The 15,402-nt window shown below is 32.5% G+C and overlaps 1 protein-coding gene across 1 annotated transcript in view; it reads right to left on the bottom strand.

Moving 5' to 3' along the window:
* LOC143063814 (uncharacterized) overlaps positions 1–15,402 on the bottom strand; it is a 100,204-nt gene that overhangs the window by 74,650 nt on the left and 10,152 nt on the right. Inside the window, exons 3-4 of the mRNA XM_076236195.1 lie at positions 12,994–13,117; positions 9,820–9,946 (exon numbers count right to left, since the gene is read on the bottom strand). Coding sequence (XP_076092310.1) covers positions 9,820–9,946; positions 12,994–13,117 — 251 coding nt within the window. The remainder of the gene's footprint in view (positions 1–9,819; positions 9,947–12,993; positions 13,118–15,402) is intronic.

The raw sequence follows: 15,402 nt of genomic DNA, 5'->3' as shown, positions 1-15,402 counted from the left end.
CTACTATCATTACATTGTATAGGAACCTTTCGTTGGTGCTTCTGATGGCTAGAATGTATAAGACATATGTCTTAAAAACCCTTACTTCCGGTAATAACCAAAATGAGGGACATATAAATATCCTTTTTTTATTCAAATTTCAACTTTTTTCAAAATGTAAAGAAAATGATTTTATTTTGTGTTGGTCATTAAACTTTTGGCTTTAAGTTATCCCCAAAACCACTTATTCTAGCATGTTGCAAATGTTTAGATATAAAGTTGACACTTCCGGTAAAAATATGACGTAAATTTCAAAGATGAGTCCTCAATCTATTTCTTCGATGAAGAGTTTTGGATAGATTGATTAAAACAAAACAAAATCACTATAGTATTAAAAAATATTTAAAATTACTACTATTTGGCCAATAATACATGTTTATGCACAGTCACCACCATATGCACACATCGCAGTGCACGGAATACCCGGTTTTCCACATTAAAAATAACCGCGGTATCCTTTCTTACATCCATAATGTACAAGCTTCTGAAAAAATTATGAGGTCTCAGAAAGAGTTTTTTTTTAAGGGACCCTCTTTGTCCCTTCGCGATCCATTAATGACTAGACTAGGTAGCATAAGAGTCAATCCCAAGCTCGTCTTTCTAAACACCTGCATAAGTATATTGCACGTTTTACATGCTTGAAAAGACTAGGCCAAGTCGTGGGAATAGCCTCACTTATAATGAGCTTTCTTTTTTGTGCAAAAATTGACTTTCTTGCTTCATTAATCATGTTAGCTCCATTTGATACAATTGTGCGATCTTACAGTAAAACCCCGGTGATTAAGGATGATCAATCATCATTCTTTATGTTAAAGTCACATCTTCAAATACCATCAATGTCTCCCTCACAGTCTGTTTTTCCTTTTAAAGCAAAGTGAGAACCGTATCACAACCGGTAAAGGTATGGGTCAGAAGTAAGTGTGTGTGATCACTCATTGCCTAGTGTATTTTAAAGGCCATTGATAGATATTAATCCAAAGATTTTTGCCTCCCCAAACACAATCCATAGTTTGTCTGCCCCTATGTCACGGAATAGCGAAAACGTATTGACAGCATCATCAGTGACTGTAAATCATGACTCGTTTAAGTTCGTGTTTCACTGCATCAGACACATGCACCATGATTGAAGTGTCAGTCTCTTTATGTGAACATGGTGCTACACTTAAAATACATCACGTGGTGGATAAGATAGAATATCCTGAGCATTTGTTGCTACAACTACCATACTCATCAAAGACTTCATCCACTCCTGTTACAGTTTCAAGGTATTTTATTATGGTAAGGACATAATACCCAATCATCATACTTGTTAGGAAACACCTTGAAACTATAAAAACAGTGGATGTAGTGTCGGATGTGAACATAGGCAATACTGGTATTTTGAAAGCTGATAAAAGAAGCAAGAGCAACATTTAGGGGAAAGGGAATACACAGACGAATCCAGGATTAAAAACATCCTCAAAATTGGCAAAGTTTTCTGAGAGATGACGACAGTGAGAAAGAACTTTTAAGTTTTCATTCACAGCAGCTTGCTCAATACAATTTTGAGTACAAGGTAGTTGAAGCAACAAATGCTCAGGATGTTCAGTGTTATCCAACACTTGATGATGTTTCAAGTTTAGCACCATGTTTACACGAAGAGGCTGACACTAGAAGCAAGATCGATGTGTCTGATGCGATGAAACACAGACTTAAATGAGTCATGACTCAAACAGATACTGATGTCATTGCTGTTTCGCTATTCCGTGACATAGGGGCAGACAAACTTTGGTTTGCATTTGGAAGGGAAAAGGTATAAGATATATATCAATCGATGACCTTTCAAATGCACTAGGCATTAAAAGATAACACGTTTGCTGGAAAAGGAACTGCGTTGGTGTCATTAATGGAGTTTGAAGATGTGACTATAGCATTTAGAATGATGATTGACCAGCCAACATCACAATATGGATTTGATAAGTTTAATGTCATTGAAAACTATACGTGGTTTTGTTGTAAGATCGAAAAAAAGAAACAGATTTGGTTAACAAGGCAAGAAAATATGTGTTTTTGGAATTAAACGATGTGAGAAACAATACCACAGTCTTTGTAAATGTTGGAAATCAGCTCTCCGATTGTGAATTGCGGCCTAACGAGTATGCTGATTGGGTATTATGTCCTTACCTTAATAAAATACCTTGAAACTGAAATACGAGTGGATGAAGTCTTGGATGCGTATGGTAGTTATAGCAACAAATGGTCAGGATATTCTATCTTATCCACCACGTGATGTATTTCAAGTTCAGCACCAAGTTCACATTTAGAGGCAGACACTAAAATCATGGTGCATGTGTCTGATGCAGTCAAACACGAACATAAACGAGTCATGATTCGAACAGTCGTTAATGATGATGCTGTCACTACTGTTTCGCTATTCTGTCACATAGGAGTAGACGAACTATGGATTGTGTTTGGGGAGGGCAAAAGACTTTGGATGAATATCTATCAATGGCCTTTCAAATGCACTAGGCAATGAGTGATTTAATCAGACTAAATCACCGGGGTTTAACTGTAAGATCGCACAAACTTAACAGATGGGTATAAAATTGTAAACGAAACAAGAAAATAACTATTTGCACAAAAGGGAAGGCTTTTTGATGCTGTCCCTCAACTTGGTCATGTCTTTTCCAGCATGTAAATCATGCAATATACTTAGGTAGGTGTTTAGGGAGACGAGCTTGGGATTGGCTCTTATGCTACCCACTCAAGGCGAGGACAAAGAGGATAGCTTTTTAAAAACTCTTTTTGAGACCTCATCATTTTGTCAGAATCTTGTACATTGTGGATGTAAGAAAGGATACCGCGGTTATTTTTAATGTTGAAAATCGGGTATCCCGTGCACTGCGATGTGTGCATGTCATGGTGACTGTGAATAAAAATGTATTCTTGGCCAAATAGTAGTAACTTTAAATATTTTTTAGTATTATGGTGATTTTATTTTGTTTTAATCAATCTATCCAAAACTCTTCATCGAAGAAATAGATTGAGGACTCATCTTTGAAATTTACGTCATATTTTTACCGGAAGTGTCAACTTTATATCTAAACATTTACAACATGCTAGAATAAGTGGTTTTGGGGATAACTTTAAGCCAAAAGTTTAATGACCAGCACAAAATAACATCATTTTCTTTACATTTTGAAAAAAGTTGAAAATTTTAATAAAAAAATATATTTCTATGTCCGCCATTTTGGATATTTAAAGAAGTAAGGGTTTTTAAGACATATGTCTTATACATTGTATCCATCAGAAGCACCAAAGAAAGAATCCTTCACAATGTAATGATAGTAGCAATACGTTAAAACACATTTCAATTACCCTCCCTAAAAGATAAGCTTATTTAAGTACAATGTCCGCCATGTTGGATTTTTACCGGAAGTGGGGTTTCTGAAGACATCTTATCTATTTAATTTATCCAAAAGTAGTAAAAAACAAAGGTTTGTACCAAATATTATGATAGTAGCATGATAATAACACAATTTTACACGCTAGCCTTCGATATTTGGCTGGTTTAAGTATGATGTCCGCCATTTTGGATTTTACCGGAAGTGAGACATTTTTTTCAAATGCCTCCCTATCTGAAAAAAAAGAGTAATAGTTGAGGAAGGTCTATGCCAAATTTCATGCTTGTAACAGGATGTGCACAATTCGTCTGAAATATGCTTGTAGCCGCCGGACTAATATGTGAAAATACATGAAGCATTTATTAAATCTTGAAAGCAATAATAATTTTTCCAATCAACTAATATATGCTACTGAACAGAATGTTTGAGGTTCTATGGCATTTTAATAATGTAAATGACAGGTACTGAATTTTACAGTGTAATAATTGTGTACTAGAAAAAGAAAAACAAGATCGCTATGCTGCGCTAAATTTCTCCATCTACAGTACGTATAATGAATACAATTGTGTGCACATTATAGACTAACAAAACAGGAACACAGATTGTAATTTATAATGCATTTGTATGTTTGTTTGGTTTTTTTTTATGTTCTTAACAATTTGAAATAAATGTGGTGCTTCTACAAAGAAAGGAACACGATTTTTACAGGATTTCTATATACATGTATGAAAGTAAACTTTTGAGACAAAATTGGGAATATATCTTAATAAGCATTATTACATTATTGCCTATTACAAATATGATCATTGTGATGCATTCACTAGGTGTCATCATTCAAACGGAAAACAATGGTGTCATTATACATTTGCAGTACAGTAGTAAAAAATAACGATAATCTATAGTAAACTCCTAATGATGGGAAACCATCCTAGAGTATGAGTGTTGTGTAAAACCTTATCAAATATGTTGCTGCACAAGGTAAGATGATACGCTAGTCAAAAAACTGGTGAAAGATCTCCCATATGAATATTGAATCGAAATAATAGTACATATGTTAAAAAAATAGGCTAGCAAGCAACACTGTCAAATGTAAGAGCATAATGACGAAGAAGAAGAGGATTTATGTTCTAAATTTGTCATTGTGTCACAATATGTTTCAAAAGTCCAATTAGTTATCAAAAGTACCAGGATTATAATTTTATACGCCAGACGCGCGTTTCGTCTACATAAGACTCATCAGTGACGCTCAGATCAAAATAGTTAAAAAGCCAAATAAATACAAAGTTGAAGAGCATTGAGGATCAAAAATTCTTAAAAGTTGTGCCAAATATGGCTAAGGTAATCTACTCCTGGGGTAAGAAAATCCTTAGTTTTTCGAAAAATTCAAAGTTTTGTAAACCGAAAATTTATAAAAATGACCATATAATTGATATTCATGTCAACACCGAAGTGCTGACTACTGGGCTGGTGATACCCTCGGGGACGAAACGTCCACCAGCAGTGGCATCAAAACATTATCAAAGTGCCATAAGTTCTAAAGCATTAAATCAAATTGAAATATAGTATGGTCGTGAGAAATTAATGACACATTTGTTCATCAAATGTACAGAGTTTCCATTAAACCATTTCTGCGTATTGAAGAGTTTTAGACAAACACACGGAAGTTTTCATGTGTATGCAAAGCAAAAACACATCTTGGATGACTGGTCAGGATGCCCAATAAATGTTTGAAAGAAATCATCTCAGGAAAATTCAACAAACATTTGATTTCTGCAAAAGAGGTAGGGCCAATTTGCCGGGTTTTTTTTCACAGAAGGGCCAATTTCAAAAAGTGCCGAAAGAATAAAATTTAATATAAAAACAAAAAATAAAAATGCTTTTTGATCAATATCTCGATTTACATATATTATGATATGTGTGATCAATAGTTAATTTAACCCTCAAAAAGGATGAAAGTCCAATATTCGGATTTTCGGGTGTTTTTAGGTGGAAAAAACAGGGAATCCCCCCAGAAGGACATTTCAAACCAAAAAAAAGTTATGCTTTTTATGACTGTTGTTATTCATACTACTTTTTCCCTCAAAAATGAAATTGGTTTAGTGTGTCCTTATTACATAAAAAACAACTTTTTAAAGAAAAAATTGTAACATCGATAAATTGTACCGATATAGCTTCTTATTAAATGGTATAATGATAAGTATCGCCGTACCTCCACCAGTAGAGCACAGAACTACTAATAAATGATGGTTTTGAAGAAAGGGTTCGAATCTCGCTCAGAATAATTGCGTTTTTTTGTGTTGTTATATTAAATTTTAATGTTTCTATCATATTTTTTCGGATGTTTGCTTAATTCATGGAGTCATTCTGGTTCATTTTGACTATAGAATTTACTAGTATATCATTTTACATGTATCAAAGAAAAAATAATGTATCGCTTATTGTGTGCAACACTATGACTGTCCATACGCTTGACTTACTTTCTATTCATGTGTTTACATTTATTACATATATTCAAGGGACTACTGCCGTCAAACTGATGTAGGTGCCTGTACATAACCAATAACACTAGAAATAATTCTATAGAAATGAAGCCTACATGTTGCGCGTGTAATATACACATAACTTAAAATAAGGCCATTGTATACAAGTTTCAAAACAAAAAACAAAAACATTTTTCTGAACCTTTTTTGAACATGGTATTATATGTAACAAATGCAGTTAACAACAATTATGCCGCCAGTTCACAAACTGTATAGATACTAGAACTTAATTTTTTACCACCGTCCCTACACTGGTACCTTTGTCATCAGAAAATAAAACAACACAAGAGAACAAATCAGTTACACTACAAATCGTGATTGTAGATAAAAGATCAAGAAGCTGTTGCATCTGTATCAAAACGAAGGGCCGATTTGTTAAAATGACAGAAAAGTCAATATAACATGTGCTAGTAACACAGGGTGATCTATGACCAACTGATGTAATATGGTCTCCGGTTAAAATATATACATGTATTATCTTAATATCATTATCTCATAGACGACAAAACCTTAAAAGACCAAGACAAATACGTATATACAGATAAACATATATTCAGAATGAGAAAATCACGATTTGAATTTGTTCGATATCATTTGGCTCCTTGCCAAGTTACGTGGTATGCTTGCATAAAGGATGTTAATAATAAAATAAAATCAATATTAAAAATTCAATAGTCTTGGCCTTGTTTTTGTAGGAATACCTGTTCAAGGTATGAAAATAGATGATGTGACGTATTTTCATGTACTATAATTAGCATCTATCGGGCTATTTAAAACATGATTTACCTATCTTATCGAATGAAAAAAATTGCCGGCAAATTGGCTCTACCTCTTTCATTAACATGTAATTCAAACCTTCAAGAATTTCACAATTATCATACCTTTCAATAAAATTGAGAATGGAAATGGGGAATATGTCAAAGAGACAACAACCCGACCAAAGAGCAGGTAACAGCCGAAGGCCACCAATAGGTCTTCAACGAAGCGAGAAAAGCCCGCATTCGGAGGTGGGCCTCAGCTGGACCCTAAATAAAAATGTGTACTAGTTCAGTGAAAATTGACGTCATACTAAACTCCAAAACATATAAATGAACTAAAATTAAAAAACATACAAGAATCTCTATCTATTATTATCATATTAGACCTGCAACCCCATATTACCACAGAATAAAGTTAAGAATTATCTCAATAATTGTAAACAATATCTTATAAATTTTGTAAGATATACTGAACATTAAATAAGTTTATCTAATGTAAAAGATATCTATAACTTTTTTTAAACAAGTTAGAAGTTGACACTGCTGACAGAAACTCCATAACCCTTACATGTATTGACAGATGCTTCCTGTAGACCCTTGATATACATAAAACCATTGATTAACCTTTGAAAAATGAACCAGGAGTTTCTGTGACCTTGGCTGAACCAACAAATTTGGAGGCAAAGTATCCAATGAAAAGTAAAATAACAAAAATAACAAAAAATTCTAAACGGAAAGTTCCTAAGCAAATGGCAAAATCAAAAGCTCAAAAACATCAAACGAATGGATAACAACTGTCATATTCCTGACTTGGTACAGCCATTTATCGTTGAAAAGCTAAAGGCTACAGTTAAGATATCTCAACTTCAAACCAAAGATTTTGAAGAATTCTATAGTTATTTTTGGTTTATTTGACCTTCAAATTGGGACGACTCATTTCTTTCCTTTTACCAACAATTTATCCAAGTCCTATTTAATCCAAGTTATCATCCAGAGCAACAAAACTAACATTTATTTGTATATTTTAAGTCTACTTTAGTAGCCGTGGTCCTGCCTTTTTAACCGAAAAGTGTAGAGTTGGTCTCCTTCCATCTAAATTTAAAACATACAAAGGAAACTCAAATTATCATCTGTAAATCAATGTACTTTTTTCTTTTAATTTACTTCTAGTTACAGATATTTTTAAATTTTAAGCCTACAAATTAGACTCCGAAATCAACAAACCTCTTGGCTTTTGCTTTATCTTCGATTGGTTTAAGTTTCATCCCCCAAAATAACAACGGAAACTCAAGATAAGCATGTTCTTAAATCTATTTATAGAAACAACAAACTAGAACTTTTTTAAGAGAGTAATAAATTTAATAAGTTATCACATGAATTAACGAAGAGAAGATATATAATTAGTTTTTATACTACATTTACCCGGAAAGCGTAAATTCGTTGTTTATTTTCTTTAAACAAATGCTCTCATATCTTTGTTAGATATCTGATATACTTCATGAGATATCTTAAACACTTATTATGTAAAGTATATTATAAATAAATGAAAAATGTGTTCATGGGACACAGATGCCCCCGCTGGTAAATATACGGCAAATTTTGCAATTTTTCAATTACATTTGGAAAATAACACAAGAAGGGCGAATGAGAAGCCCCCAAATTCGAATTTAATATGTGTTTGGTGGTAGGAAACATAAGTTTTAAGTTTTATAACATTCAGTTGAGGCAAACTAAAGTTAGAGTGCACTAACCGCAAATGTAGCAATCAGTCCATTTTTAAAGAGACATAACTCAAAAACGGTGAAAGTCATGCGATCCAAGTTCAAATCATTACAAACTGCTCAGAGTCTGAAAAGACCATATTTTGTGCTCGACCAGTAAAGTCGAGCACAAATTTTACTTGACAAGACTCGACATAATCTCGACAGTACTTAACTGTTCTTAACTGTATTCGACGTTGGTCTCGACTTTACTTAATAAGTCTGATTAAGTACTTGACAATTTTGGAATAGTCTGAATATGGTATCACTATCGACCTGTCTCGACCAGTCTCGACTCAGTCTTGACCAGTCTCGACCTGTTCGACGAGTCTCGACTCAGTCTTGACCAGTATTGACCTTTAATTTGTCTAGTCTTGTCTGAATAAGACCATCTATCTCAATTATATATTTATCTTACAAAATTCCAGGTTATTTGGTAGTTTGGTGTATTGCTGTCAGATTTAAGGATTTGATTAATAGATAAAAAGAATTTTTAGTTCTGACTAAATTCAGATAGTCATCTTTAAATTTGTTTATAACTTTTCGCCTTTAAACATTTTTATAACTTTTCCAAATCAACTTGAATTTTCATCAAAATCTACAGCTATTAATTTAATCCTCAAATTTGACAGCAATAAACCAACATGACCAAACTACCCAACAACCTGGCATTCTGTAAGATCAATATATAATTGATATAGCGGTATAGTTTAATGAAAATCCAAGTTGATTTGAAAAAGTTATAACAAAATTTAAAGGTGACTATCTGACTTTAGTCCAAACTGAAAATTCTAGCTTTTTTTACCTATTAATTAAATCCTTAAATTTGACATCAATACACAAAACAATCAAACAGCCTGGCATTCTGTAAGATCAATTGATAATTGATATAGCGGTAAAGTTTTATGAAAATCCAAGTTGATTTGAAAAAGGTATAAAAATAATTAAAGGTGACTATCTCAATTTCATCAGAACGGAAAATTCTAGCTTTTTTTTAAAGGTCTTTTAAATTTGACAACAATGAACCAAACTATCAAATAACCCGGAATTTTGTAAGATCAATATAAAATTGAGATAGATGGGCAGATTCAGACCAGTCTAGACTAAATGTAAAGGTCGAGACTGAATCGAGACAGGTCGATACTGGTCAAGACTGAGTTGAGACTGGTCGAGACAGGTCAAGAATGGTCAAGACTGAGTTGAAACTGGTCGCGACTGATCGAGACCATATTCAGACTATACTAAAATTATCAAGTACTTAATAAAAGGCTAAGATGAGTAATTGTGTTGAATGTATAAAATCAAGCTATCAATGAATTTACACAAACTTTCTATTTACCTCAATCACAGGATCAAAAGTGATATTGGTTTCTGAACCAGTCCTTTCAAATTCTTCACCAAACACATTACTAGACAGACGAGAGTTGTAAGGAATCCATTCAAAGTTGTTTTCACTATACAAAACCCTAAAATCATTTAAAAAAATTCAGTGAAATACAAATACAATAATAAGTACAGAAAACCTTTTTATATTATCGCATCCTTAATCAACATTCAAACATATTGATAAAGAGGTTAGTAGAACTCTTTGTCTCACATAGATACGATAAATATCATGGCTGTACAACTGTTATGTCGACTGCAAACAGAATTCCTTTTGTCGGTAATTTTTAAAATACGGGAGATAATTAAACGTTTTTCTTTGATGAAGATGAAGATGATATTTCTGGATAATGAAGATGCTTCTATTAAAATTCGTTACGATCGTTAAAGGTTAACCACAGATGTTTATACGATTTAACCTCAGACTGTATGCAAATGTTAATTGCAAAACACAAACTCCACTTATCAGTAAAATACTGAAACATGACAAATGAAAATCATTTTCCAAATTTAGATTTGGTAGTGAAATTTTACAAATTCCATGAAGTTATTGGTGTCTTAAAAAAACTTTAATCACAGACCGAACCTAAATTTTCGATCAAAACGAAAATGACAATGCAGGATATCTGCATCTCACATTGTTTGTCTCACTTGTAAACATGTCATTCAATAATCAAACAAAATGATTTCTGCATAGGGTGAAATGCATAATATTGGGGAAAAGTGTTCCTGATTGTCAGTACAGCTGTTGGTTATAATATACATTCAATCGGTCAATATTAAAATAATAGTTATAAATATACCTGACCTTTGCTTTAAAATTTTAGTAATTTAGTTGTTAATTGTATAAGTTGATGAAACAAAATTAGGTACCAACTTTTTCAATCCACCCGGCATCACTATACAAAAATCCGGTTGAGGGCTTCGTCCAACCCGGCCAAAAATGGTCGAAATCTCATAGCTCTAAACAAACTAAGTTAAACCATATAGCTGATTGAATAGTAGTTTACCTATTTGATCAAATGGTCGTTTGAAAAATCAATTGCAAATATATATGGTACAACCCACATAAATCCTTCTTCTTTAATGAAAAAGTTACATATGCTAGACATACTTACTGGAATTGTTATGAGATGATTAAAGCTGGAAATGTTCATTTTGATAACATCTATGTACGTTTCGGATTTAAAGTGTATCGACAGGTTTTATGTATTCCTAGGGACACAAATTGTGCCCTTTTAATAGTCGACTTATCCCTGTATTGTTATTATCTCAGTTAATGGCCAAACTCAGTAAAGACCCTATCTAAATTCCATTATATGGACAAGTTCAGCAATACTTACAGTCATCGTGACGATATTTTTTCGCTACATAATGAAGGTTGCCAAAATGTTCCCTAAAATACTTACTTTAAATCAATCTAAATGTAAAAACTAAATTTAGAAACAGAATTGTATGTAGAAAAAAATATCCAAACAGGACAGCACATTCTAACTTTCACAGCGATGTTGTTTATCTAGCCATTAAATCTAGATACGCTCCAGGTAAACTTATCGATCCCTAAAATAAACTTACTCTAAATGCTTTCAATTAGATGTTTGAATGTTGTTTGTTTTAAATGATATAGATATTGATTTTGTAATCAATAAATTAAAACACAACTTAATATTATTGCTATACACCTACATTTACTTTCCTACATTCTGTCGATACCTGTATTTTGGCACAACAAAAGACCGTGTTTCATCTCAGACAGTAAGTGACGTATTTACACTAAGTCCATTGGATGTTGGATGTACACTCATTGATATTTGAATCTTGTTTACATGAATTTGTGTTGTTCTTGGCTTTGACCTAGCTAAGTTCTCGCAGATCTGTACTTTGTGTCTATTGTGTTTTTGTTAGTTGTTTTTCCTGCTTTGTATCGTTTTGATGAGTTAATAACTTTCTAACTGAATTTTTAATAGATATAAGAGATGTGATATGAGTGACAATGAGACACATCTCCATCCAAGTCACAATTTGTAAAAGTAAACCATTATAGGTCAAAGTATGGCCTTCAACACGGAGCCTTGGCTCACACCGAACAGCAAGCTATAAAGGGCCCCAAAAATGACTAATGTAAAATCATTCAAACAGGAAAAGCAACGGTATAATCTATATATAAAAAAAACGAGAAACGAGAAACACTTATGAACCACATCAACAAACGACAACCACTGAACATCAGGTTCCTGACTTAGAACAGGTGCAAACAAATGCAGCGGCTTTAAACGTTTTAATAGGTGCCAACCTTCACTCTAACCTGAAACAATAGAGTAACATCACAACATAGAAAGACACACTACAAAATAACAATTGAAATGGCTTAACTTAATCAAAAGGCATATTAACAAAAACAAGTGAACATACACCGAACGAATAAATTTGTTCTATAAGTTTATTCTGATGTTATGTTGTTGTGAACTTCTACATCATTTGATCTCTGGTGGAAAATTGACTCATTGACAATCATACCACATCTTCCTATTCCTAAATAGAGCATATGATAACTAATAATCCTACCAAGTATGAAAAATATGTTTAAGGCTCTGGGAATTATGTATCCGATGAACAAAGGACAGAGACCATTACCATATTTCCTGCTGCGTGACACACGGGGTGATGATGAATAAACCTGATGTCCTTAGATCAACTTTCAGATAGTCTTGAAGGTCATCCTGGTAAAATATCTAGTAAGACCGTTGCCTCATTGCACTCATAATGGAAGCTACGCTGCTGGTAGTGTTTCTTTCTGATGCCAGAAGGAAGTAAAATAAGAGTAATGACGTCACAATTTAGAGAAAATGGAAGCTGACTTTGTGTGAGTAATTCAAACAGGTTTATTTAGATATACCAAAATAATTACCTTCTGACATTCGTTTCACTTGTAAGTGGTTTCAGTACTTTTTTTACAAAGTAATAGATTGGGTTAAAAATAACATTGGAGTTTAGTTTCTTTCTCCGTTGTGTTAATTGTTGTGGGTAAATAAAGGATCAACCATCAAAACTGCTCAGGAAATCACTTACAGTACTAAAAGTCATAAATAAAACGTTCTATAATATTGCTATAATATATATATATATGTACCGTAAGGTCTTGGTGTACCAGCCATTATTTATCCGACTAAACAAAATCCCTGTAATCAGCCATGTACCATTTAGGTCAATTTTAAGGTACTGGAACTTGTCATGTTTTGATGCTCCCCATCCAACTATAACAAAAATGTTATAATTCAAAAACTAGTTTTAAAACTTGAATTTGTAAATTTTAAAATAAAATATTTATTTGGACTTGAAAAAGCTCAAAACTTATACTCCATCTAGAATGTTCTAAAGCTTATTAGAGCCATCCTTTTTTAATATTTTTTTCAAATTGTCGACTTTAATCTTCGAATTATCAACTTTATTCTTGGAATTTCCAACTTTAATCTTGGAATTATCAACTTTATTCTTGGAATTTCCAACTTTAACCTTGGAATAATCAAACATTAATCTTGGAATTATCAACTTTAATCATGGAATTATCAACATTACTCTAAGTATTATCAACTTTAATCTTGGAATTTCCAACTTTAATCTTGGAATTATCAACATTAATCTAAAAATAATCAACTTTAAAATTAGAAATTCCAACTTTAATCTTCCGACCCTAATTAGTCCGACACCGATTTTTCTGACTTTTATTAATCGAGTGAATCTCTGAATCGAGAACATCGTGAATTTTGGCTCACTGGACTGTCGCGTCGGCCAAACGGTGCAATTAAGTTTGATTTGCTTTAGTTTATTTTTGTTGGTGATTGCTTTTATAAACATCGATGCACATCCGCCTATTCAACTTTCTCAAACTGGCAATCTTTAATGTTGAATTTATAATCTTCAATATACAGTATTCAGGCATGTGGTCTTTAACTCCATAATGTAAATCGTCAGGTAGTGTTACGTACGGATTATAGAGTACCACATGCAAATGTTTGTTTACATTTGTCCATGTTTTTGTTCCTGAAATAGTACAGGGCACCCTTATATCTTTATAAAGACTTTAATCGTTAACCTAATCTATATTAAAATGAACTTTTAATTTAACAACTAATTATGCCCCACCTAGGGGAATTATGGTTTTCGGTCTGTGCGTCCGTTCGTTCGTTCGTCCGTCCGTTCGTCTGTCTATCCCGCTTTAGGTTAAAGTTTTTGGTCAATGTAGTTTTTGATGAAGTTGAAGGCCAATCAACTTGAAACTTAGTACACATTTTCGCTATGATAATTTATGATCTTTCTAATTTTAATGCGAATTAAGAGTTTTAACCCTCATTTTCACGGTACACTGAACATAGAAAATGATAGTGTGCGTTGGGCATCCGTGTACTATGGACACATTCTTGTTATTTACTGATATGACATCAAATTACAACTTTATTATTTCATTGCACTGTATTGTATAACGATGAATTACCTCCCAAACTTAGTACAGCATGTAGGTCATTCGGTTTTTTTAAGTGTTTCAGATTCAAGTGATGAATTTCTTAAATAGTATATTATTACAGGATAAAACTATTTTACTTTCAAAATTGTATTTTATTGCAAAATCTATATCAAGTTCTGGATTTCTGCTTACTGGCACATAATTTGTTTAACGTACTTTTTTTATTTCAGTGACATTTTTAAATGACAAACACATCTTTTCATATTTTGCGATTTCAGCTTATTGCAACACTTATGAATCTAGAATACTTTACAAACATTTTCACTTTTAATTGATAAAGGAAATCAAATTGAGAATGGAAATGGGGAATATGTCAAAGAGACAACAACCCGACCAAGGAGTAAAAGTAAATCCATGTTTACATGAAATACAGAAAACGACTATACACAACTTTAAATAACTGCAGTTTAACTGGACATTTTCAAAATTCCTGAAGATATTTGAAGAAAAAGGGTGTTTGGATTATAAATGAAGACGGATTATACATGACTTTTTTATGGTAATTGCACATGCTACTTTTAAATTCAAATCATTTGCTCATTATGGGTTACACATCCATGACATATTTGCATATTGAATTAAATTATGAGTTTGCCAAAAATTGTTACTTATTGATTCATAGATGTGGATATGTAAAAAAAATGAAATCTTGCCCTAAAATATTTTCAAACAGAAAATCAATTTTGTATTTGTTTATGTGCTGATAAAAAATATTTTGGACAACGTTTGACTTTTATAGTGATTTAGCTTAAAATGTTTATTCATTTTTTTATTTTTTTGTGTGCTAAAATGCCGTGTTTTTTCATCAACCTAACAGTCTGAATCCTCAAGCCTAACTTTTAAATTCTTCGAAAGACATACATCTGGCAGCAGGTTAAAACGGTAACCAATCATGATGTAGTATACACATTTTTTCATCTTAGTCAATTTAAAAGGGCAAAATTAACTTTAAAAAATAAGTTTAAAAAAACACATTTTTGATATTTTGATACATAAAATCAATAATAATGTGTATCC

The sequence above is a fragment of the Mytilus galloprovincialis genome, chromosome 2, assembly GCF_965363235.1.
Source record: "Mytilus galloprovincialis chromosome 2, xbMytGall1.hap1.1, whole genome shotgun sequence".
Taxonomy (NCBI): domain Eukaryota; kingdom Metazoa; phylum Mollusca; class Bivalvia; order Mytilida; family Mytilidae; genus Mytilus; species Mytilus galloprovincialis.
Note: the sequence above shows the minus strand (reverse complement) of the source record. Positions and strands in the feature narration are given on the sequence as shown.